The following is a 26124-nucleotide window of genomic DNA, read 5'->3' as shown; positions in this document are numbered from 1 at the left end:
TTATAATATGCAAATTAGCCTTTAGGAGCAGGGGGGTGTTGCTCCTAGGGTTGCACCGGGTATCGAATTATCGATACCCAATCGATACTTTTGTACCGGTATTGAATTGATTCCGGGATTTGCCTTTTACCGATAGGTCGGGTGGCAGGTATGTGATTCTGCAGCAGGCACCCGCCTCCTGTATTTCAATTAAACATTGGTGACACAGTTCGCCCTTCCTCCCCCCAACCCCAGTATTAAAAACATTGGTGGCGCAGTGCTCCCCCCCAGTATTAAAGTCACTGGCGCCCCTCTCCCCCACACACAACCAACCACCCCAGTATTAAATCATTGGTGGCAGTGGCCACAGAGTCCACTCCCCTCCTCCTCATTGTTGGCAATGGCAGTTCCGATCGAAGCCCCAGCAGTGTCATCGCGGGGCTCCAGTTGGTTACCATGGCAGCCAGGACGCTCCTGAAGCCCTGGCTGGCATGGTAAGCTCCCAGGTTCTAGCCCCTAAGGGGGAAAATAGTTATTAAATAAAAAGGGGAAATAAAAAAAAAAAAATATATATATACAGTCAGCACTTTTTCATCATTTCTACCTTACTGTTCTTGGTCCGGGGACTTTCGTGGAATTGCACCTGGCATACCTATAGAGTGCTGCTGACCTTTCTGCTTTATAAAATAAATAAATATATATATATATATATATATATATATATATATATATATATAATCTCAAATAAAAAAAAAAAAAAGTAGCACTCCAAAAATTGGTGCAATTCCTTCCAGCAACCAGAGACCCAGGTTCGCCTAGTACAATCTTAGTAAACGAAGGCAGCACTCCGAATTGAGTTGAACAATAGGGTTTATTGGCCCATGTGACAGCAACATTTCAGCTCACTGCTTGGGGCCTCTGTCAAGCTAAAATGACATGTGCATAGTACCGCAACTTACACAGGTGGCAATCAAAGTGACATTTACATAATTGATGAATAATTTTTAAAAAAATTATAAAAAGTCCATATAAAACATGATAAAAATATTTGATTTGATAATGTCCATAATGTGATTCCTTCATATGAGTGACACAATAATCCATAATTTGATCCAATAAGAAATGTTTATGATTATTATCTAATTAATAGTGCATAACATGATTGTGTCTAAAAAAACAAATCGGGTGAAGTGACATAAAATCAAAGTGCATGATTGAACAGTCTCACTCATAGCCAGGGACACGCAGGGCCAACGAAGCATCCGGAAGTGCGCAATGCAATTATTGTGTCACTCATATGAAGGAATCACATTATGGACATTATCAAATCAAATATTTTTATCATGTTTTATATGGACTTTTTATAAATTTTTTAAAAATTATTCATCAATTATGTAAATGTCACTTTGATTGCCACCTGTATAAGTTGCGGTACTATACACATGTCATTTTAGCTTGACAGAGGCCCCAAGCAGTGAGCTGAAATGTTGCTGTCACATGGACCAATAAACCCTATTGTTCACCTCGATTTGGAGTGCTGTCTTCGTTTACAAAAATTTTATATTACGTATCGCCACGTCCGAAAAGTCCAAACTATTAAAATATAAAAGAATATCTCTTATGCGGTGAACGCCGTAACAGAAAAAGAATAAAATAAAAACTGCGTGATTTGCAATTTTTTTGGTCGCCTTGTTCCCCCAAAAAATACGACAAGAATAGGACATGTTCGTTTTTTTTTTTTTTTTTTTTTGCGGAACAGATATACGGGAACAGAATGCATGCTGAGTCATTTGTTTTTTTCCAAGCTCCATTAAAGTGAATGGTTCCGCATACAGACCTGTAAAAAATAAATAAAAAAATCCTAAGGCTCCGATCGGTTACCCTGGCAGCCAGGACGCTACTAAAGCTCTGGCTGCCATGTTAAGCTCCCTGCTGCTGTGTGCACAGGGCACAGGGCTGCAGGGACAGTGTGAAGTCCTATTCACCCTGATAGAGATTTATTAGGGTGAATAGGACAAGGGATGAAAGATCCCAGGTTCTGGCCCCTAAGGGGGAAAATAGTTATAATTTTATTTATTTATTTTTTAAACATCAAAATATTAAGTATAAACCACCCCCTTTCCCAATTTTACATATGTTTATTTATTTATTGTTTATATATTTTATATCACATATCGCCATGTCTAAAAAGTCCAAACTATTCAAATATAAAAAAAATGTCCTATGCGGTGAACGCCGTAACAGGAAAAAAATAAATAAAAACTGCGTGATTCGCCATTTTTTATTTATTTTTTGTCACCTTGTCCCCCCCAAAAAATAGGATCGGACTGTTGTATTATGGGCCGGACGTTCCATAAAATGCGGAATGCACACGGTGCTTTTTGGTTATTTATTTATTTATTCCGCGTGGTATCGAGTATCGCAATACTTTTTTATTGTATCGAAACCGAATCAAAATTTTGGTATCGGAACAACACTATACTGCGCATAGGCAGCTACTGTCTGCTTATGTTTTTAGGCTGGATTTACACACCTTTGCTGCAAATACAACTTAGTAGTGGAGTAAGATGTTTTCTTCTTAGATTGCATTTTTACTTGCAGCATGCTCTGTGTGTGTGTGTTATTTTAGGGCCATTTTTCATCCATAGTTCTAGGGGTCTATTCACACGTCCGTGTGTGTGGATCCGCAAAACACGGACATCGGCGATGTGCGTTCCGCATTTTGTGGACCGCACATCGCCAGCACTTAATAGAAAATGCCTATTCTTGTCCGCAATTGCGGACAAGAATAGGACATGTTCTATATTTTTCGGGATCGGAGTTGCGTACCCAGAATGGGTCCGCAATTCTGTTCCGCAAAATGCGGAACGAAATTGCGGACGTGTGAATGGACCCTAAAACTGATATAACTCTGTGTTTGTAGTTTCTTATGGTGTTTTTGTCTCTGTAAAAAATATGTGAAGGAGAAATGATTGCATTACATTTTTTTGCTTCTTTTAGAACATGTCAAACAGCAGTACGAATGCCCCATGTGTTCTCTGGTCTGTTCCACTGCTAACATCCTGCAAGAACATGTGTATCTGCACTTGGAAGACACCTGTGACACAAATACAGGTACTTAGATTTTTCCACTGTTATTAATTAGAAAGAAAGTGGTGCTGTGTGCCATTTTTTTTTTTTCATGATCACCCTAAATGGTTTCTGCATAAGGTTGTATCGAAACCCCAATGGTCCTTTGCATGGACTGAGTCATGGGCCAGTTTTTCAGTACATGCATTTATTGCAAATACAATGTAAAAACATGTTATGGGTGTAAGACCTTATTCACATGTCAGTGATTCATGGACGTGTGCTGTCGGTGTTCTCAACGGACAGCATATGTACCCATTAGTTTTAATACATGCATTCACACATCCGTCTTTTAGCACGGTCCGTGGTTTTAGCACAGAAGCATGCCCTATTTCCATTTCATCCACCATAACGGCCACAAGGAGATTGACCCCTGACCTATGTAGGGACAGGAACACAAACGGAGAGTTTAAATTGGCCCACCCACCCATTCCCCTCAGTGTTTCCTGTCCCTACATGGGGCCGCACAGAGAGAGGCCTCTCTTATAGGGAGGTGAATATTTAGTTTAATTTCTTTATTTTAATGTTCAAGTCCAGTTGGGTATCGGTAGCTGGGGCTCCCCTTACTTCTTTCCTACCCTGGAGGGTCTGGGCTTATCTCTTTCCTTGCCCTCTTGCAGCAGGAGCCAATGCCGGGCATAGGATTATTGCGGGGTACTCGCTCCTGTAGATTGGGAGCCTGTTTACCCCTTCTGCCTGCCATATCTCCTACCTTTATCAGGGGACACGGCAGCTGGTTTCAGCCGGTGGCAGGTGGTGGCACTACATATTGGACATCCGGAGCACACCCAGAAGTGTGTGGGGTGTCTCTGCTACAATCCCCATATCCACGTGTGTTCCACCACGTTGGGGGGGATCCTCAGTTCGCATCCAGGAAGAGGAAGCACTTGTCCTGGGCGGTAAATAGTCTTCAAAAAGCCAGCCAAACACAGAAGTATTGAAGCTAGCCTCCTCAGCATGTCAGCATCTGAGACTCCGACCAACATTGTTCTGTCCACCAAGTCCACTGTGTTACCCACCATGAGTTCCCCTTTGGGTAGATATATATTTTCTCTTTATATATCGCTGTCTGGTTGAAATGATTGCTCTTTCTTTCTTTTATTAGGGAGCAAAAGAGGAACTAAAGCTAGATCTCAGAAATGTGCTACCCGCAATAAAAGGCTCCCAGAAAATTAGAAGAAGAAACTATGCAAATCTTGCATTAGTGAACAAAAAATTGTATAAAAAGTGATCAAAAAGACTTATGTATCCCAAAATGATACTAATAAAAACTACAACCCATCCCGCAAAAAACAAACCCTCACACAGCTACAATGGTGAAAAAATTAAAAAAGTTATGGACTTTAGTATATGACAATGCAAAAAATAATTTATTTTTAATACAAAAGCGATTTTATGCAGAAAAAGTTGTAAAACACAAAAAAATATATAAATTTGGTATCCCCATAACCGTATCAACCCACAGAATAAAATTATAAAATCATATTGTCCGCAAGAGGAACCCCCTAAAAAAAAAAAAAAAAAAAACACTGACAGAATTGACATTTTTGCCCACTTCACCTCCACAAAAAATGCTATAAAAAGTGATCAAAAAGACATATTTACCCCAAAATGATATGAATAAAAACTACAGCCCCTCCCACAAAAAACAAGCTGTCACACAGCTACATTGGTGAAAAAAAAAATAATGTTATGGCCCCTAAAAAAAAATTTCAGCAAATTACATGTTAGAAAATCCTGATGCCACTTCTTCCCTTCTAAATGCTGCCGTGTCCCCAAACAGCAGTTTACGACCATGTATAGTGTTGGCGTATTCAGGAAAAAAATGCATGACAAATTGTGGGGTGCATTTTCTCCTGTTAGCCCTTGTGAAAATAAAGCATTTGGGGCTAAAGCAACATTATATTGGAATAAAAGTTAATTTTTCATTTTCACAGCCATGCGTTTCTAAATTCTATGAAACGCTTGTTGGGGCAAAGCATTCACTTCACCCCTAGATTTATTCCTTAACCACTTAACGACCACAGGTTTATACCCCCCTAGTGACCAGGCCCTTTTTTACAAATCGGCACTTCACAATTTTAACGGTTTATTGCTTGGTCATGCAACTTGGCACCCAAATGAATTTTACCTCCTTTTCTTCTCACAAATACAGCTTTCTTTTGGTGGTATTTGATTGCTGCTGAGATTTTTCGTTTTTCTGATAATAATCAAAATAGACCGCAATTTTCTCAAAAAAAAGTATATTTTTAACTTTTTCTGGTAAAATTGTTCAAATATAATTACATTTCTATACAAGTTTGTGTCGGAATTTATTATACTACATGTCTTTGATTAAAAAAAATCCAATAAGTGTATATTTATTGGTTTGCGCAAAAGTTATAGCGTTTACAAACTATGGTACAAAAATGTGAATTTCCGCATTTTGAAGCAGCTCTGACTTTCTGAGCACCTGTCATGTTTCTTGAGGTGCTAGAATGCCAGGATAGTATAAATACCCCACAAATGACCCCATTTTAGAAAGACACCCCAAAGTATTTGCGGAGGGGCATGGTGAGTTTATGTATGGTTTAATTTTTTTTCACAAGTTAGCGGAAAATGACACTTTCTGAGAAAAAAAAATAATAATAATAAAGTTTCCATTTCTGCTAACTTCTGGCAAAAAAAAATAAAAAATCCCCCACGGACTCACTATGCCCCTCAGTGAATACCTTGGGGTGTCTACTTTCCGAAATGGGGTCATTTGTGTGGTGTGTTTACTGTTCTGGCATTTTGGGCGGGGCTAAATTGTAAGCAACCCTGTAAAGCCTAAAGGTACTCGTTGGACTTTCCGCCCCTTTACGCACCTAGGCTGCAAAAAAAGTGTCACACGTGGTATCACCATACTCAGGAGAAATAGGGCAATGTATTTTGGGGTGTATTTTTACATATACCCATACTGTGTGTGAGAAATATCTCTGTAAATGACAACTTTGTAAATGACAACTTTTTCACGCTTTAGGGCCCCTAAAATGCTAGGGAAGTATAAATACCACACAAGTGACCCCATTTTGGAAAGAAGACACCCCAAGGTATTCTGTGAGGGGTATGGTGAGTTCATGTAAAAAAATAATTTTTGTCACAAGTTAGTGGAATATGAGACTTTGTAAGAAAAAATAAAAATCAATTTCCGCTAACTTGTGCCAAAAAAGAAAATCTTCTATGAACTCGCCATGCCCCTCACTGAATACTTCGGGGTGTCTTCTTTCCAAAATGGTGTCATTTGTGGGGTATTTATACTGCCCTGGCATTTTAGGGGCCCTAAAGCGTGAGAAGTAGTTTGGAATCCAAATGCGTAAAAATGCCCTGTGAAATCCTAAAAGTACTATTCAGCGGAATACCCCTTTTTTGACATTTTGGGCTAACTAAATTTAGGGGGTATTCCTCTGAGACTACCCAGGAAAAAGAGCACACCTGCCTAGTAAAAAGGATGTGCTTGCGAAGTAAAGCTGCGATCGCTAATAAAGATCCAAAAAGCTCAAAAGTGATCTTTATAGCGCCGCAGCGATTTTACGGTGTTTTTGCAGTGATCAGAAAAAAAAAAATTCTGTCACTGCGGTGGGGCGGACTTGAACGCAAGTGTGGGCACAATATCAGGCCTGATCGGGCGAACACTGCGTTTTTTGTAGAGCCTAAGGTGACCCTAATGTACTGATATAGATCTGATTGCAATCAGTCTTGATCACTTACAGATACTATATTGTACTAGTGCTGATTAGCGACAGCAATGACGCTAATCAGCGACTAATCAGTGACTGCGGTGCGGTGGGCGCTAACTACCTAACAAGTAGCTAACTAACTGGCGGTGCTAAGGGACCCTTAGGCCCCATTCACACGTCCGCAATTCTGTTCCGCATTTTGCGGAACGGAATTGCGGACCCATTCATTTCTATGGGGACAGACTTTGTCCCGCTCGGATCTGGAATTGCGGATCTGCACTTCCAGGTCCGCACTTCCGTTCCGCAAAAATATAGAACATGTCCTATTCTTGTCCGCAATTGCGGACAAGAAAAGGCATTTTCTATATAGTTCTGGCAATGTGCGGATCCGCAAAATGCGGAAAGCACATTGCCGGTGTCCGTGTTTTGCGGATCCGCAAAACGCATACGGATGTCTGAATGGAGCCTTATTGGGGGGTGATCAGGGAGTCTATATGGGGTGATCAGGGGTTAATAAGTGACAGGGGGGGTGTGTGTAGTGTAGTGTAGTGTGGTGCTTGGTGCTACTTACAGAGCTGCCTGTGTCCTCTGATGGTGGATCCAAGCAAAAGGGACCACCAGGGGACCAGGTAGCAGGTATATCAGACGCTGTTAACAAAACAGCGTCTAATATACCTTTCTGATGCGATTTTTTATTTTTTTTTTAAACATCTACAGCCTGCCAGCGAATGATCAGTGCTGGCAGGCTGTAGTTTAATTTTAAACTTCAGAGCTGCGCGCCGCTGTAAACGCGCGCGTTCACGTGAAATCTCGGGTCTCACGAGATGACGCCAATAGGCGACGCTGAGACCTGAGAGCGCTGCCACCCGGACCCCAAAATGGGGTCACATTTGGGGGTTTTCTTTCTAGGGGTTCCTCAGAGTCTCTTCAAATATGACATGGCACCTGAAAACCATTCCAGCAAAATCTGCTGGAATGGTTTTGGTCTGCAGTAAAATCCGTTAACAATATGGCGCTCCTTTTCTTCTGCGCCCTGCCGTGCACCCATACTGCAGGTTCCGACCACATATATGGGGTGTTTCTGTAAACTGCAGAATCTGGGTAATAAATATTGAGGTTTGTTTGGCTGTTAACCCTTGCTGTGTCACAGGAAAAATTTATTAAAATGGAAAATCTGCACAAAAAACGAAATTTTAAAAGGGTTAACAAAGTTAGTAAAATCAGTTTTGAATAACCTGAGGGGTGTAGTTTCTAAAATGGGGTAATTTGTGGGTGGTTTCTACCAGGGCTGTGGAGTCGGTAGATAAATGTTCTGACTCCGACTCCTCAGTTTTATGTACTTCCGACTCAGACTCCCCGACTCCGACTCCTCTGTATTAATATGCGAATGTATTTTATACATTCCTTGAGGGAAAGAAACGCAACCTACCACAGGACTACTGGCTGTGAAGCCAACAGTCTACTGTATTGCACAGTTTAAGCAAAAGACAAACACAATGAAAACAAAGTTTTATAAAAAAAAAAATATTAATCAATCAAGTGGCTGGATAGTAGCAGCAGGCATAAACATCAGGAACAGGATCTTTACCAGTTCAAAAATACAAACCACATTATTTGGTTGTTTTAGAACAAAAACAAAGCTTATCTATAATGAACCAAAAACAAAATCTGTAAAACCTAGAAATCGTTTATATTAATCTTGAAATGTAGTTATAGGCTTAGCAAATGCAAATCAATTCAATGTAGAGTTCTAAGGAAGAGAATTGCCTCTGCCAGATCCTCTTTCATAGAGGCTCTTAAGTCAGACTTTATTATTTTTAGGGCTGAAAATAATCTTTCGACACTGACTTGGGTGGATGGCATTGCAGTAACTATTCTGGCCACATCACTAACGATCTCTGGATAGAGGTGAATTTTTTTTAATTCCAATCTAAATTTAGTAGGAGTCGGAGTCGGTGCATTGTTTGCCGACTCCGACTCCAGGTACCCAAAATTTCCCCCGACTCCTCGACTCCGACTCCACAGCCCTGGTTTCTACTATGTAAGCCCCACAAAGTGACTTCATAACTAAACTGCTCCTTTAAAAAAGTGGGTTTTGTCAATTTTCTTACAAATTTTTTAATTTGCTACTAAACTTCTAAGCCTTCTAACGTCCTAAAAAATAAAATGACATTTAAAAAATGATGCCAACATAAAACATGCATAAGGGGAATGTAAAGTAATAACTATTTATTTTATGAAGTATTACTATCTGTCTTAAAGAGTAGCTCCGGTAAAGTCATAGTTAGGCTCCGGTAAAGTCATAGTTAGGCTCCACCCATTTGAGCCTGCCGGCGTCTCTTTCTCCTATGTTGTAGCGCTGGCCAATCGCAGCGCTCAGCTCATAGCATGGCTAAGAGCTGAGCGCTGCGATTGGCCAGCGCTACAGCATAGGAGAAGGAGACCGCGGCAGGCTCAAATGGGTGGAGCCTAACTATGACTTTACCGGAGCCTATAACAGGAGAACGGAGCGGCGCCCGGGGATAACAGTAAGTGCAGGGGGATCCCTGGGCACCGCTCTCCATGTATGTATATTCAGTTTACTTACTTGATTCAGATGAAAGGTCCTCTTTAACTTTTTAAAATTTTCTGCAAATGTGTTACATTTTACCTTTTATGCATAAAAAAAAAAATATCAACTCAAATTCACTACTAATATGAAGTATGATGTGTCACAAGAAAACAGTCTCAGAATGGCTTGGGTCAGTAAAAACATTCCAGAGTTATTACCACATAAACTGACACATGTCAGATTTAAAAAATTGGGGCTCCGACATTTGGTCCAAACTGGCTGTCGCTTGAAGGGGTTAAAGAAGAGCAACAGTCTATCTTATCTGAAGTAAAAAGCATTATTCAAGGAGAGATAAAATCGTCTCTGGCTTCCATAGGAGCTACCAGTCATACTCCGGTTCCTCCTAAAAAACCCAGACTTTCTGTTCCCTCCTCCTCTGATCCTGAGAAGATGGACAAAGAAGCTTCTTTATCCAAGCCTTTGGGTGAAGAAGACTTATTCTCTGAAGCAGAATTTATTGAGGAAGGACATAAATATTACTTTTCCTTGAGGATTTGGAAGAATTGTTGAAAGTGGTTAGATCCACTATGGGTATTGAGGACATACCAAAATTATGACCTGTTCAAGACTAGATGTTTGGGGGTTTGAGGATAAAAAGGCAATGGTTTTCCCTATCCATAAAAATGTACGGGATGTGATTCTTGACAAATGGCTAGAACCGGAAAAGAGGCTGGGGGTCCTTAGAGAGTTTAGGAACCGCCTCCTTTTTGATCCGTCAGAATCAAAAAATCTTTGACGGTACTCCCAAAATAGACGTCCAGGTGGTCAAGGTTATTAAAAAAAAAAATGCTTCCATTTGAGGACTCTTCTCAACTTCGTGACCCTATGGAATTGCAAAGGTGATGGAAAAAGCCTAGGAAACATCTACATTCTCTATTAAAACTAATATTGCTGCTATATCTGTAGCTAGGTTGATGTTCATATGGCTAAATGAGTTGGAAGATCACTTGAAAAATAAAACTCCCAGAGAAGAGATTATAAATTCCATTCCCCTTTAGAAATCTGTTACTGCTTTTCTAGCCGATGCTTCGGCAGAGTCTGTTCGATTTACGGCCAGAGATGTAGCCCTATAAAACTCCGCAAGGCTAGCATTATGGATGAAGTCCTGGTCAGGGGATAAAATATCTAAATCCAGGCTTTGTTCAGTTGCGTTTCAGGCCAATAAGTCTTCGGCCTTGTCCTAGACAAAATTTTAGAGAAAGCGTCTGATAAAAAGATAGGTTTCCCAGAAGAGAAGGACATCAGGAAATGTCCTTTTCGTCAACAAAGTACCCAATTTAGATCTTATAGGGGTAAAGGGAAATCTGTCTGCTGGAGTTACCCTAAGGGAGGCAGAGGCAGCGGATTTTTACTTAATCCCCAGAATAAAAAAGAAGATAAGCAATGACAAGGTGAGGGGGTCGGTTGAAAAATTTTCTTCCCCAGTGGGAGAAAATAACTACAAACCCTTGGGTCTTAAATATCATTGCTCAAGGATACAAAATTCAATTTTCCTTAAACCCCCCCAAAAAAATTTTTAAGGTCACTTCCCACAGTCCCAAAGTCACGTCAAAACTGTGGGAAGAGATCCATAAATTACTAAACTCAGCAGTAATACTTCAGGTTCCGGTTAAAAAAAAAATGGGTCCTCACGCATGATCATAAACCTAAAACTGTTGAACAAGTCAATACTTTACAGAAGATTCAAGATTGAGTCAATATCCTCCACGGTTCCATTAATAGAACAAGGAACATTCATGACCTTGATCGATCTAAGAGGGGCATAGTATCAATATCTTGGTGCCAGGCCCACACTAGAATCCTTCAGAGTTGGGTCTTGAAGAGCTGGGACAAGAAACACACCTCCTTAGACAGGAAAATCCTTATTGCCCGATATGTGAATCTAGACCTAAATTGGTGGAAGGAAGAAAAAAATCTTCAGAAAGGAGTATCCTGGCAAAAACAACCAGAAATCCAAATCCTGACAGATGCAAGCAAATCCGGATGGCGTGCAAAAGTGGGCTCTTTTCTATTTCAGGGCTCTTTCTCAAAAATTATAAGCGACCGTTCATCAAAAAAAGCAGTCAACATTCTAAAAAATCAACACGTCAAGGTCTTCTCATACAACGTGACTAACGGTAGCCTACCTAAAATATCAGAGAGGCACAAGATCACCAACCTTGGAGTCCTTGCCAAGAAAAATTGTCTCTTGGGCAGAAAAGAATACCCTATCTCTCACAGCTTTACATCTCAAATTGGAGGCAGATTTTTTTAAGCAGGAAAAAATTTGACCCAGGAGAATGGTCTTTAAATCCTCTTCTGTTCCAAAAAATGGGGTTCCCCTTTAGTAAGCCATTTTGTATCCAAAGTAAATTCTCAAGTAAAAAAAATTCTGCTCCATAAACCCAAGAGAAAATCCTCTAGCGGTAGACACTTTTTCAATAAAATGGTCCTGGGACCTCCTTTTCCGCTTATGCCTCGCACTATCCAGAAAATTTCTCGGGATCCAGTCACGATAATTCTGATAACTCCTTACTGGCCCAAAAGAAGCTAGTTCCCAGCATTAAAACAAATGTCTATTCAGCATCCCTGGACCCTTCCCTACCAGGAAAACATGCTTCTGCAGGGACAAGTTTATCACCAAAATTTTCTAATTAACATCCTAAGACATCAGGGCCTAACGGAGAAAGTCGTCGACACACTAAAATACAGCTAAAAATCTGGAAGAAATTTTGCAGCTGGATTGGACAACACTCTCTAAACACATCTCGTGCAGTAATCCAAAAGATGTTAGATTTTCTTCAAAACGGCCTAGAGCTAGGACTCAGACCTAGTATGCTAAGGGTCCAAACTTCAGCTCTAAGTTCATTCTATGATTCCCCATTAGCTGACCACCGCTGGATTAAGAGAGATTTATGAGAGCAGCATGCAAGCTTAGACCGGCTCTTATTTCCTGTACTCCCCAGTGGGATTTAAATACGGTGCTTAGTGGGGTAACAGGGTCCCCCTTTGAGCCTCTAGAAGATTCCTCTATAAAACATCTGTCATTAAAAACGGCCTTCCTTATCGGCATCAGATCAGGTAGACGTTTAGCGGAAATTCAAGCGCTAGCCTCGAGATCCATATCTCCATCTCCGACTATAGGGTTACCCTCAGACTTGACCCTAGCTTCCTTCCTAAAGTGGTCACTAATTTCCATAGAAATCAAGAGATATTACTATCGTTTTGTTATCCCAAAAACCCTAAAGAGGAAAATTTCATTCTCTAGATGTTTGTAGATCAGTTATTCAAATAATTAGAGGCTACAAAACCCCTTAGGGTACTTTCACACTTGCATTGCTGGATTCCGAAAGGCTGTTCCATCGCCCGAACTGCCTGCCAGATCCGGCAATCTGTATGCAAACGGACAGCATTTGTTGACGGATCCGGATGCGGATCCGTCTCACAAATGCATTGCAATACCGGATCCGTCTCTCCAGTTGTCATCTGGATCAACGGGTCCGGTATTTATCTTTTTCACATTTTTTAAAGGTCTGCGCATGCGCAGACCGCGAAACTGGATCCGTTTTGCCAGAACACTTGAGGGCGGATCCGGCAATAATGCCTTTCAATGTAAAATAATACTGGTGTTCTGGAATTTTGGACGGAGAAAATACTGCAGCATTCTGCAGTATTTTATCCGTCCAAAAACTGTACAGTGACTGAACTGAAGACATCCTAAAGCATCCTGAACGGATTGCTCTCCATTCAGAATGCATTAGGATAAAACTGATCAGTTTTTTTCCGGTATTGAGCCCCTAAGGGCTCTTTCACACCTGCGTTCTTTTTTTCCGGCATAGAGTTCCGTCGTCGGGGCTCTATGCCGGAAGAATCCTGATCAGTTTTATCCTAATGCATTCTGAATGGAGTGAAATCCGTTCAGGATGCATCAGGATGTCTTCAGTTCCGGAACGGAACGTTTTTTGGCCGGAGAAAATACCGCAGCATGCTGCGCTTTTTGCTCCGGCCAAAAATCCTGAAGACTTACCGCAAGGCCGGATCCGGAATTAATGCCCATTGAAAGGCATTGATCCGGATCCGGCCTTAAGCTAAACGTCGTTTCTGCGCATTGCCGGAGCCGACATTTAGCTTTTTCTGAATGGTTACCATGGCTGCCGGGACGCTAAAGTCCTGGCAGCCATGGTAAAGTGTAGCGGGGAGCGGGGGAGCAGTATACTTACCGTCCGTGCGGCTCCCAGGGCGCTCCAGAATGACGTCAGGGCGCCCCAAGCGCATGGATCACGTGATCGCATTGGACACGTCATCCATGCGCATGGGGCGCCCTGACGTCATTCTGGAGCGCCCCGGGAGCCGCACGGACGGTAAGTATACTGCTCCCCCGCTCCCCACTACTACTATGGCAACCAGGACTTTAATAGCGTCCTGGCTGCCATAGTAACACTGAAAGCATTTTGAAGACGGTTCCGTCTTCAAATGCTTTCAGTACACTTGCGTTTTTCCGGATCCGGCGTGTAATTCCGGCAAGTGGAGTACACGCCGGATCCGGACAACGCAAGTGTGAAAGAGTCCTGTGACGGAACTTAATACCGGAAAACTTTAAAGAGGACCTTTCACCGATTCTTACCCTATGAACTAACTATACAGACATGTGGAGCGGCGCCCGGGGATCTCACTGCACTTACTATTATCCCTGGGCGCCGCTCCGTTCTCCCGTTATGCCCTCCGGTATCTCCGCTCACTAAGTTATAGTAGGCGGAGATTCCAGTCCCTAAGTTATGGTAGGCGGAGTCTGCTCTAGCGCTGGCCAATCGCAGCGCAGAGCTCACAGCCTGGGAGGTTATTTTCTCCCAAGCTGTGAGCTCTGCAATGCGATTGGCCAGCGCTAGAGCAGACTCCGCCTACCATAACTTAGAGAACGGAGATACCGGAGGGCATAGCAGGAGAACGGAGCGGCGCCCGGGGATAATAGTAAGTACAGTGAGATCCACATGTCTGTATAGTTAGTTCATAGGGTAAGAATCGGTGAAAGGTCCTCTTTAACGCAAGTGTGAAAATTCCCTTAGAAGGGACGATAATCTTATACAGTAAGCTGGTAAGAATAAGGGTAAAAAGCTCTCAAAAGCCTCGCTAGCTAGATGGCTAAAATCCACAATTGCGGATTGTTACAAAATCCAGGGACTCCCATGACCGGTAAAAATTAAGGCCCATTCTATGCGTGCAGTAGCCCCTTCTTGGGCTGAGAAGGCGGGCTTCTATAGACCAAATTTGCAAAGCGGCTACTTGTTCGAACGTATGTATGTACTAAACATTATAGGCTGGACCTTTCTGCTGGGGCCGACATGGCCTTTGGTAGAAAAATTCTAAAAGCAATAGCCCCCCCTTAATATTAATCTGTTAGGTTTCTCTGTGGCCATCATGGTGGATGAAATGGAAAACCAGAATTAGACTTGCCGGTAATTCTGTTTTCTTGAATCCACCATGACGGTCCAGTATTTCCTGCTATATACAGTATTAACATCATACCCAAAGTTTAAAAAAATATAAAAAATTATATATATATATATATATATATATATATATATATATATATATATATATATATATATAATTATAAATTTTTTTTTTTTTTTTTTTTATTTTTTTTTAAACTTTGGGTATGATGTTAATACAAAAAAAAACAACAAATACTTTTTCTCGCTCGTATCATTGGGGGACACAGGACCGTGGGTATAGCTACAGTCATGTGAAAAAATTAGGACACCCTTTGAAAGCATGTGGTTTTTTGTAACATTTTTAATAAATGGTTATTTCATCTCCGTTTCAACAATACAGAGAGATTAAAGTAATCCAACTAAACAAAGAAAACTGAAGAAAAGTCTTTTCAAGATCTTCTGTAAATGTCATTCTACAAAAATGCCTATTCTAACTGAGGAAAAAGATAGGACACCCTCACATGTATTCCCTCTTAAATTGGCTCAGATCTCACACCAGGTGCACATAATTAGTAGATCGTTACTCTGCATGTTGAATGAGGCTTGCCCTATTTAAACCTCAGACATTTAGTTTGGTGTGCTCCTGACTGTTGAAGTGAGAGTGAGCACCATGGTGAGAGCAAAAGAGCTGTCAGAGGACTTCAGAAAAAAGATTGTAGCAGCCTATGAGTCTGGGAAGGGATTTAAAAAGATCTCAAAAGATTTTGAAATCAGCCATTCCACTGTCCGGAAGATAGTCTACAAGTGGAGGGCTTTCAAAACAACTGCCAACATGCCCAGGACTGGTCGCCCCAGCAAGTTCACCCCAAGAGCAGACCGCAAGATGCTAAAAGAGGTCTCCAAAAACCCTAAAGTGTCATCTCGAGAACTACAGCAGGCTCTGGCTACTGTTGATGTAGAAGTACATGCCTCTACAATCAGAAAGAGACTGTACAAGTTTAACTTGCATGGGAGGTGTGCAAGGAGGAAACCTTTGCTTTCCAAGAGAAACATCGAGGCCAGACTGACATTTGCCAGAGATAAAGTTGACAAAGACCAGGACTTCTGGAATAATGTTCTTTGGACAGATGAGTCCAAAATTGAATTATTTGGACACAACAGCAGAGGACATGTTTGGCGTAAACCAAACACAGCATTCCAAGAAAAGAACCTCATACCAACTGTGAAGCATGGAGGTGGAAGTGTCATGGTTTGGGGCTGCTTTGCTGCAGCAGGACCTGGTCAGCTCACCATCATAGAATCCACGATGAATTCTACTGTGTATCAGAAGGTGCTTGAAGAACATGTGAGACCATCAGTTAGAAAATTAAAGCTGAAGCGGAACTGGACCATGCAACATGACAATGACCCAAAACATACTAGTAAATCAACCAAAGATTGGCTGAAAAAGAAGAAATGGAGAGTCCTGGAATGGCCAAGTCAAAGTCCAGATTTGAATCCCATTGAGATGCTGTGGGGTGACTTGAAAAGGGCTGTACGTGCAAGAAACCCCTCAAACATCTCACAGCTGAAAAAGTTCTGCATTGAGGAGTGGGGTAAAATTTCCTCAGACCGATGTCGAAGACTGGTAGATGGCTACAAGAACCGTCTCACTGCAGTTATTTCAGCCAAAGGAGGTAACACTCGCTATTAGGGGCAAGGGTGTCCTATCTTTTTCCTCAGTTAGAATAGGCATTTTTGTAGAATGACATTTACAGAAGATCTTGAAAAGACTTTTCTTCAGTTTTCTTTGTTTAGTCGGATTACTTTAATCTCTCTGTATTGTTGAAACGGAGATGAAATAACCATTTATTAAAAATGTTACAAAAAACCACATGCTTTCAAAGGGTGTCCTAATTTTTTCACATGACTGTAGCTGCTGCCACTAGGAGGCGACACTAGGCTGAAAAAAGACTTAGCTCCTCCCCTGCAGGCTATACCCCCTCCTGCCTGGAGAAAGCATGTCAGTTTTTAGCTTAGTGTCGTAGGAGGCAGACCTCCCTGCTTATGCAGGGCGACTTACTTTATTATTTTTCTTTTTTCCCTTTTAGGTTTTGGGAAACAGAGTCCCCTAGCCACTCTGTCTACCCCGGGAGCAAGGCCGGTGTCGGAATCCCTCACCCCCCGACCTCCCCAAGAAGAAAAGGTGGACCAGGACAGCCCAGCTCCTCTGCTTCCCGCCAGCCAAGGGGTCACCTGAATCCGGTGAGACCCCCCGCCATTCCAGTCTCCTGCCACTTCGGGTGCCAGCAGCAGAAGAGGTGACCCTGCTGGTAAGCTGAGGAGGGGTGAAGAGAAGAGGATGAAGATGGGGTGAGTAATCCGGATTAGGTGAGTATTCTCAGCACCATCCCCTCCCCCCTCCCACACGCCCCCTCTCCTCTACGGTTCTGGGCCTCTGGAGTCCATGTCTGGGGGGGAGCAAATACAGGGCCTTGATCACCGACCATTCTTAAGTCCACAGGCCTCCCCTCTTGTTCCTTAGACCCCTGCGGCCTGCACAGATTCTTCCCGGCCTGCGGGGTGGTCTACCGCGGCTGGTAACTACATGCGGCACCTTCAGCGCTCCATTCAGGGCCCCCCGTTCTCCGACCGTCCGGTTGTGCTCCCCCGTAGTCCAGGCACCGCCCTTTATTCGATCCGTGGCCATTATATACACCCGGACGCCTGATAGCGCCGTCCTGGGTTTCTCCGTTCCCCGGCAGCGGAACGGGCATCCCAGGCGCAGCAAAATCTAGGCCCCGGCTTCATTTCGGGCCTACCGTTTTTTTTTCTCCGGCCCGCGCTGTTTTCTTCCCGCGGGGTGGGCCCCCGTGGCCAGTGGGTGCAGTCGGCACCATTCCATGCACCGGTCCAGGCCCCACTGTGCTCCGACCGGCGGTGATTCCCGGTAGGCCGGTGCCAAGACTTTAGTTCCCGGCTTTGCAGCATACTAGGCCGCAACTTTTATCCCCAGGTATGGGGGGGCAGGTCCATCTTTCTGGCGCAAATTCTTCTCGCTTAGCGGTCCCACTCCCCCAGGAGCTTGCTGGCTCCGCCTCCTCAAGGCAGTTTGAACCCTTGCGAAACCAGATTATCAGGGTTTTCTATTTGCAGGCAATGTGCCTTAATGTTGAAGTATTCAGCTCTTCCTGCCTCTTGTCCATTTGAGGATGGGTCATCATAAAAAAAAATATATATTTTTGGCGCTCATACAGGTTCGCCCCCCCCCCCCTCGCAGCCCACATCACCGCAGGACCACCCTCACTGTGTGTACCATACTAGGCCCGTGCCCTTTCCCGGACAGTGGAGGATTTCTCACAGTTTCCCAATCCGCCATCCGGGGTCGTTTGGTTGATAATGCTCCACCTGTGCAAATCTAGTGGAAGACATCTGGAAGTTCCCAATCCACCCTCCTGGGTCGTTTGGTTGATTAATTCTCCACCTGCGCAAATCCAGTGGGGAACATCTGATGGATTCCTAATCCGCCCTCCAGGGCCATTTGGTTGATAATGCTCCAACTGCAGAAATCCAGTGGAGGACATCTGAAGGATTCCCAATCCGCCCTCCGGGGCTGTTTGGTTTATAAGGCTCCACCTGCGCAAATCCAGTGGAAGACATCTGGAAATTCCCAATCCTTCCTCCAGGTTTGTTGGTTGATAAAGCACCACCTGTGCAATCCGGTGGGTGGACCTTTTTAGAAGTTCCTATTCCATCCCCTGGGTAGCTTCATTGATATATCCCCACCGGCGCAGCTCGCAACTGCCATGGGAAAGCTTCTGAAGGGTAGAACTGCACACAAGCGGGCCAGAGTAGGACATATTCCTCCTCGGTCATCTCCGCACCCCCACCCTTCCTCCCTAGGGTCACGCTCCGACGCAACCTCCCTCTCTGGAGAGGTCCGGTCCGAGGGGGAGATCAGCGATTCGGACTCTGACATGCATCCGGTACAATCTCCAAGATTGCACCTCAGTAGCCAGCAGTTCTCGTCTTATGCGTTACCTCAGGGGGAATGGGGTGGACTAACGCAATAGCACTGGTTTTGGTACCGGCCGTAGGTTTCCCACTTCCGTAGGTGGCGGAATTGCATTTTCACTGGTACAGTGTTTTCTGTATGCATCAGCTTACAGGACTCGTCATATGCATTACCCCTTTCCATAACTGGCGTAATTTCTCTACCATTGGATTTAGTTCCTGCTGTATGCATTACCCCCGTCCATAGGTGGCGTATTTGCACTACCTCGGGATACAGTACTTGATGTAGGCGTTACCTCCCTTCATAGGTGGGGTAACTGCACTACCACCGAGTGTTGTGCTTGCCGTAGGCATAACCCCCTTCCATAGGTGGGGTATTTACACTACTGTTGTATACGGTTCTGACTGTCGAGCTACCCCCTTCCTTAAGCGGAGTATTGCTCTATCACTGGTTGCTGACTTCGGTGGTTGGTCCCGTTCAGCGTTCTTCCCAGGTAGAGTGTTAAGGTTAACTTTACTTAACTGGGGCAGTACGGTACCATGGCTCCTACTGGATGTCCTCAGGCCCCCTCCTCAGTTCTACTTCGGCGGGGCATGCTGTAGCTATTACTGGTTAAGGGGTATTAGCGTTACCACTACATACTAGGGTAACTACTGCACGGCTCTTTCGTTAGGTGTCTGATTCTTCTAGGAACGGTACTGTGTGACCTCCCCCTCAGCTGGAGTATGGCGTTAGAATTAAATTTGTGGCTTCCCTTGTATGGCTTCCTCCTCAGGCGGAGTATTGCACTACCACTAGATTCTGGCTACTTCGGTATTACGCCAGTCTCAGAGGGGAATGGGCTTTTCCCTGCTCTCCTTACTCATTTACACTACTGAGAGTTACCGTTTCTCTGTCAACGCTTGTCCTTCTGTCGCTACACAGAGGTTTGCGATCAGCACCTCTCTCCGGGTTCGCTTTACTGGGTAGCTTAGTCCCTATGGCACCCGTCTACCACTAGGTTGATGTTATAAGCGGGACTTTGGTGCTAATAGTGGATGCTCTGATGTCATGATGGTACCTCTCTTCAGACGTGACTAATGTCTACGTCATAACTGTCCGATGGTGGTCATACCTTTCGCTGCTCATTCCATGGGTGGACTACAAGTCTCTCCACGCCAGGTAGAACTGGTGGCTGTCACGCCTTGCCACCACTGGTAGGGGTTGCGGTCATGCTCGGGACACCCTTGCTATTACTTGTCCCTCCTCGAGCTGACCACCTTCCCTTCCTGTCTACCGGTCCAGTATCCATGTGTGGTACGACTCTGGCATCCCAGCTCTATTTGTTCCCTTCGTGACCTGGGTTTCTTGGTTACGGTGGGGGTGCTGGAAGTCGTTCTCTCACTCCATCCAGTATTTCTCTCATCTTGGTCCTGCTCATTGCCCCTTCTGGCAGAGTTGCCATACTGTCAATATGTGGTCACTGACGTGGCTTCCCATCGCCGGTGATTCTTACATCGACTTTACTTCTACCTATCTCCAAGGTATTGGTTCTTTGACATGCAGTTGGGCATGCCTGATTCAGGCGTTGTTTCTCGGTGGTTCACACCACAAGCCCCTCGGCTCTGGGGGCATCGATCTACCAATTTCCCGCTTCCTAGGGAGCGTTTCTTTTTACCACTGGAGGATCCTGCGGTCCTGGATTTTTAGTTTGGTTTCCAGAGTTGCGGCCAGGTAACCGGCTTCATCCAAACGACCTGTGGTTTGTTTGGGGGCGAATTTCGGAGTGGGTAGCGTCGTCTTGTACGTGCATTTCTCTCTTCATGCACCCACATAAGGCAGTGCTCTGACCAATTCCTTCCTTTTTTGCTGAAGGTAGTCGCCGCCTTCCACGGCATCACGGACGCGGTTTTTCCGTCCTTCTCTCTTGCATTCTAGAGAGCGGGCCATAGGTTTTGGCCTCTGAGGTTTGCTTGTCCATAACTAGCTCTTTCCGCCGTACAGACTCTCTTAACAGTTTTTTTTTTTTTTTGTCTGGAGGTCCCCGTAAGGCCGGGCGGCCTCCAAGGTGACGTGTCCAGGTGGATCTGTTTGATAGTTGCTGAGGCATTCCATTCCCGGGGCTAGGCACTGCCCAGTGGAGTTATGGCCCACCTGACCAGCTGTCGGTTCCTCGTGGGTTCCTCTCCACCATGCATCAGCTTTACAGTTGTGTAAGGTGGTGTCTTGGTCTTCCGGGCACATGTTCACCAAGTTTTACTACTTGCTTTTCTAGGCATCGGCGGTTCCTACTCGGTCCGCAAGGTCTTGCAGGCGGAGGTAGATTACGCATCCTCGAGGGCGTTTTTTTTCCATGGGATTCTGGTTTTCCCTTCCCGTGGACTGCTTTAGGACGTCCCACGGTCCTGTGTCCCCCAATGATACGAGCGGGAAAACGAGATTTTTGTGAACTCGCTTGTAAAATCTCTTTCTCGCTTAGTTTATTGGGGGACACAGCACCCACCATTATTTATTATTGTTAGTGGTGATGGTTGGTTGCCGGTCGGATATTCAGCTCGAGTTTGCTCCTGCCGGCATTTGTTGTGTTCTTTTGCTTCGCACGTGTTTCTACTGCTCCTACTGCTTGAGCACAAACTGACAGCTCCTCCCCTGCAGGCTATACCCCCTCCAGCCTGGAGAGAGCATAAGTCTTTTTTCAGCCTAGTGTCGCCTCCTAGTGGCAGCAGCAAGCTATACCCACGGTCCTTTGTGCCCCAATGAACAGGTGAATTCACAAAAATCTCGTTCTTTCACCCACTATAATCGGAAAACACTGAGGAAAGTGGGTGGGTGGGGCAATTATTTAAAGAGGACCTTTAACGGTTTTGTTTTATTCTAGATAAATACCTTTACTTGCGGGGTACCCCCCCACCCCCACCCCCACTGATGCTGTCACCCTGAATGTTTTATTTTTTTATTTTATTATATATTTTTTTTAAATATCGCTCCTGCGCCCCGCTGTGCCCCCTGTATTTTTCCCGCTTAGTATGTTAATACTGAGCATCGGTACAGGGAGGAGACGACGCCAGGGTTTCTCAATGGGCGCCTCCTTCTCCCTGGCCATGCGGCGATCCAATCACAGCGGAGAGCATCACAGCCAGGGAGAAACCCTGCAAGTAAAGGTATTTATCTAGAATAAAACAAAACCGTGAAAGGTCCTCTTTAAACTCTCTCTCTCTGTGTTCCTGTACCTACATAGGTCAGGGGTCAATCTCCTTATGGCCAGTGGATTCAAGGAAACAGAATTACCGGTATGTCTAATTCCGTATTTTTTTTCAGTGTTTATGGATCTATTCTACCCATTAAACACTGACACCATCCGTGTTTCATCCATGTTTCACGAACCATTTATAGGAGGTGCTCTGAAAATTAATTTTCAGCTGTGCAGTGTGAAACATGAATGACAGAGAGAATGGACACGCAACACATATTCTTCCCGGAAATCTTCGTGGATGAATCACGGACCATTTTATCACGGAGACTGATGTGTGGATAGGGCCTTAGAGTTTAATCGCCACTCAGGTCCCCCTCTATCAGACTGGGGTTCACTCCATGTCCTGGCTCAGACTCAGGTCTTCCATGTATTACATGGACAGTCATTCGTCTGGTCACTGCTTTGCAGATTATCCTGTAATAGTAGAGCGGGTTTCCATAGCTTATACAGATGATGACTAATTATATCAACTGTATGTAAATTGGGACAGTTTTGTGCTAATAGATTGTGCTGTACATTGGTGTGAATGCATAGTTGGCCACCAAAAGCAGAGGGACTTTTCCTAGAATTGTCTGTTTTATAAAACCTTTACCACAATTGGATTTCACAGTGCAGTAGTAGTGTGGCCCTTTTACGACCCCACATGTAGGTACCGTAAATCTATCGGTACTAGCCAAACGCACAGAATGAAAGCCTCAATGTATGTGGACAACTGGTGTGTTGTATGCCTGCCACCTCAAATTTTGCCTCAATATTCTAAAATTGCCCGTTGATTTAATAACTGTATTATTCAATATTTATATGCATTGCTAGTTTTTTACTAAAATATTTATATATCTCCAGAAAATAGCAGGGCAGCACTCCTAGCTTCAAGCCGTTCAGGTGCCAGCGTTATCCCCTTGGTCCTGGGGTCCAAACACAATCCAAATAAATATAACTCAGCACTCCTTGGATAAAAAGTGAAAAAAATACGATATTTATTCAACACCTGTTGATACAGGCAACGTTTCAGCTCTCTCACAGAGTCATTATCAAGCCAAGTCGGAGCCATTATCTAACCAACTTGGCTTGATAATGGCTCTGTGAGAGAGCTGAAACGTTGCCTGTATCAACATGTGTTGAATAAATATATTATTTTTTTTCACTTTTTATCCAAGGAGTGCTGCGTTACATTTATTTGGATTATAATATATAATATATGCGAAAAACGGGCAGCACTCCAGAGAATAAAATGAAAAAAGAAATGTATTCACCCATTAGGCAATGCGACGTTTCGGCTCAGTGCTAGAGCCTTCCTCAAGCAATGTGTTAAGACAAAGTGCTCAATATATATAGCAAACTCAGTCAATGTGCCAAATTACAATCAAATGTCGATCAATAATAAAAGTGAACAATGACATATAATAAATATACCAACATGATACATATCCAATGTAAAAGTGATTACAATATATATATTGTATATACGGGGTCTGCTTATCCCCAAAGGCAGGTGGATGCTTTTGCACCCACCTGCCTTTTAACTTGACAGAGCTGCCACCCATATATAATTTATTTATTTTACATACATTTTATAAAAATTTTTAGTTTTTTTATGATAATGCTGATGTTGTTTTCATAGCTAAGATCACCAGTGATTCGATATTAGCCAGACAGCTACAGGCTGAAGAAGATAAAAGGAGAAGAATAGAAGAGTCAAAGAGAGAGAAAGTAGACTTCCAGAAATTACAGGTACACACCTTCCTTATCCTCCTCTAGACCACACTACGTGGTCAAGCTGATGACCTGATCCTATATTGTGCCAGGGAACTGAAATGCTCATTTCCTTGTCACAGGCAAACTCCTAACCACAGCGCTCTTAACCAGCTAGGGAGCTCTGTGATAGATATTTCATGGGTAGCGTGGGGCTTGGAGACCCGCAGAGAAGATGTGATCTGCATCTTCTCTGTATGTATATGTTATAGGTTAAACTGGTCTGATAATGTGAAATCAGCATGATTATAGTAGCAAGCTCCAGGTGTTAGAAGTCATGGATACATAGAAATGAGGACTTGGATTTTGATATTGTTACTGGGCACTAAACTTTTATGGTTGTAACAAATTTGGAATTCAGTGATCTCAGATCATTAATTAAACATATCTTGTAAAAGGAACTTTGTCAGCAGAATTCTTACTAGCTATAGTAGTTTACAGTGGAATGGATCAGAATATTGGAGGCATGTCCTGCTGATCAATCTGTTGTAGGGGAACACAATGCCAGGTGGAACCTGCGTTGTCTGACACTTTTCTAGTTTGAACTCCCCACCTGCTTTTCCCAACACATTTGTATGTGTCGGAAGTAGTTTCAGTGTATAAACCCCAGAGATCATATGTGAATGCGTTGATAAATATGACCCATTTTGCTCATTATGATTCAAGTTTTTTTTCTTGTATACTGTAGTGTGATTTCTTTTTATTTTTTATACTAGAGACAGTTTGGCTTAGACAATTCAGGAGGATATCGACAGCAGTCTGTACAAAATTTAGAAAGAGCAGTTGCAAGAGGACGAATGCGCCCCATGGATTTTCACCTGCATAAAGCTGAAATGATGGAATCTTTAGCTACAGGTGTAGATGATGGTAGAACAAAGACTTCAGGTTGGTATTTTTTCTTTTAATTCTGTCTAAAGGGTGTTTTATACAGAGCCATAATAGGGATTGCCTTTGTATGTCTCCAATTTTATACAAAATATATATTTTTTGGTCACCTGGTTTCTTTAAAAAAGAAAAATGTCATGCTCCAATGGACTCGGTGAGGGAGATTTATTAACATTGGTGTTCCATACACCATGATCTCCCTGCGCCAGAGTGAGATGCACCTTATTTATTAAGACACAGATGCCTCTTAATAAATTTGTTGTGTGTCTTTGGTAGTCCGTACACCAGAAACTGAAGTCTATACCAGCCAGGGGCTGGTGTAGACTTCAGTTACGACTTATGTTTCTACAGAAACGGCCCTCACCAAAGTGACAAATGACCTCCTGACAGCAAAATGCAATGGTATCTACTCTCTGCTCATTCTCCTTGACCTCTCAGCAGCTTTTGACACTGTAGACCACCATCTCCTACTCACCCTGCTCCAATCTATCGGCCTAAAGGACACTGACCGCTCCTGGTTTTCTTCATATCTCTCTGGCCGTGCTTTCAGTGTATCATTCGCTGGCTACACTTCTTCTCCTCTCCCTCTTGCTGTTGAGGTTCCTCAGTATTCAGTCCTAGGCCCTCTCCTCTTCTCTCGCTACACAGCTCCAATTGGACAGACAATCAGCAGATTTGGTTTCCATCTCTATGCTGGTGATGCCCATCTATACACTTCATCACCCTTTCTGTATTACAGAACACCAGTGACTGTCTCGCCACCATCTCTAATATTATGTCCTCTCTCTATCTGAAACAGAATCTTTCAAAAACTGGGCTACTTGTGTTCTCTCCATCTGCTACCCTACTCAAACCTGATATTTTCCTCTCATTGTGCGACACCATCATCACTCTTAGGCAGCACACCTGCTGTCTCGGTGTTGCGTTTGACACTGATCTTTCCTCCCCCCCCCCCCCCCTATATTCAGTCTCTCACCTGCACCTCAAAAACATCTCTAGAATCCACCCTTTTCTCACTATGGGAACAACAAAAACTCTCATTGTCTCCCCGATCCATTCCTGCCTTGATTACTGTAACTCACTATTAATTGGCCTCCCCCTTACTAGACTCTCCCCTCTCCAGCAGCCAGGGTCACCTATCTGTTCAACCGCTACTCCAGTGCCTCTCCACCCTGTGCCAGTCATTACACTGGTTGCCCATGCAGTATAGAATACCATTCAAACTGCCTGTTCTGGGGTGGGGGTGGGAGGCATTTGCAAACATGTCTAAAATTCTGTTCTCTCTTTGTTATTATGGGGTACTGAGTGTAGAATGATGGGGGGGGGGGACTCTATTTTTTTCATTTTAGCACAAGGCCACAACATACCAATATGTGAAAAAACTGAAAGGTTCTCAAAACTTTCCGAATGCATTGTAAATCGCTGATTAATTA

At 43.6% G+C, this 26124-nt stretch overlaps 1 protein-coding gene across 2 annotated transcripts in view; it reads left to right on the top strand.

Moving 5' to 3' along the window:
- The window catches only part of ZUP1 (zinc finger containing ubiquitin peptidase 1), a 74954-nt gene that overhangs the window by 5856 nt on the left and 42974 nt on the right, over positions 1-26124 (top strand). For both annotated transcript variants that reach the window (XM_040428910.1, XM_040428909.1), the window contains exons 3-5: positions 2980-3093; positions 23676-23785; positions 24523-24691. In XM_040428910.1, coding sequence (XP_040284844.1) covers positions 2980-3093; positions 23676-23785; positions 24523-24691 — 393 coding nt within the window. The remainder of the gene's footprint in view (positions 1-2979; positions 3094-23675; positions 23786-24522; positions 24692-26124) is intronic.

Source organism: Bufo bufo, chromosome 4 (genome assembly GCF_905171765.1).
Source record: "Bufo bufo chromosome 4, aBufBuf1.1, whole genome shotgun sequence".
Classification (NCBI taxonomy): domain Eukaryota; kingdom Metazoa; phylum Chordata; class Amphibia; order Anura; family Bufonidae; genus Bufo; species Bufo bufo.
The sequence above is the reverse complement of the archived record's forward strand: the minus strand, read 5'-3'. Positions and strand labels throughout refer to the sequence as shown.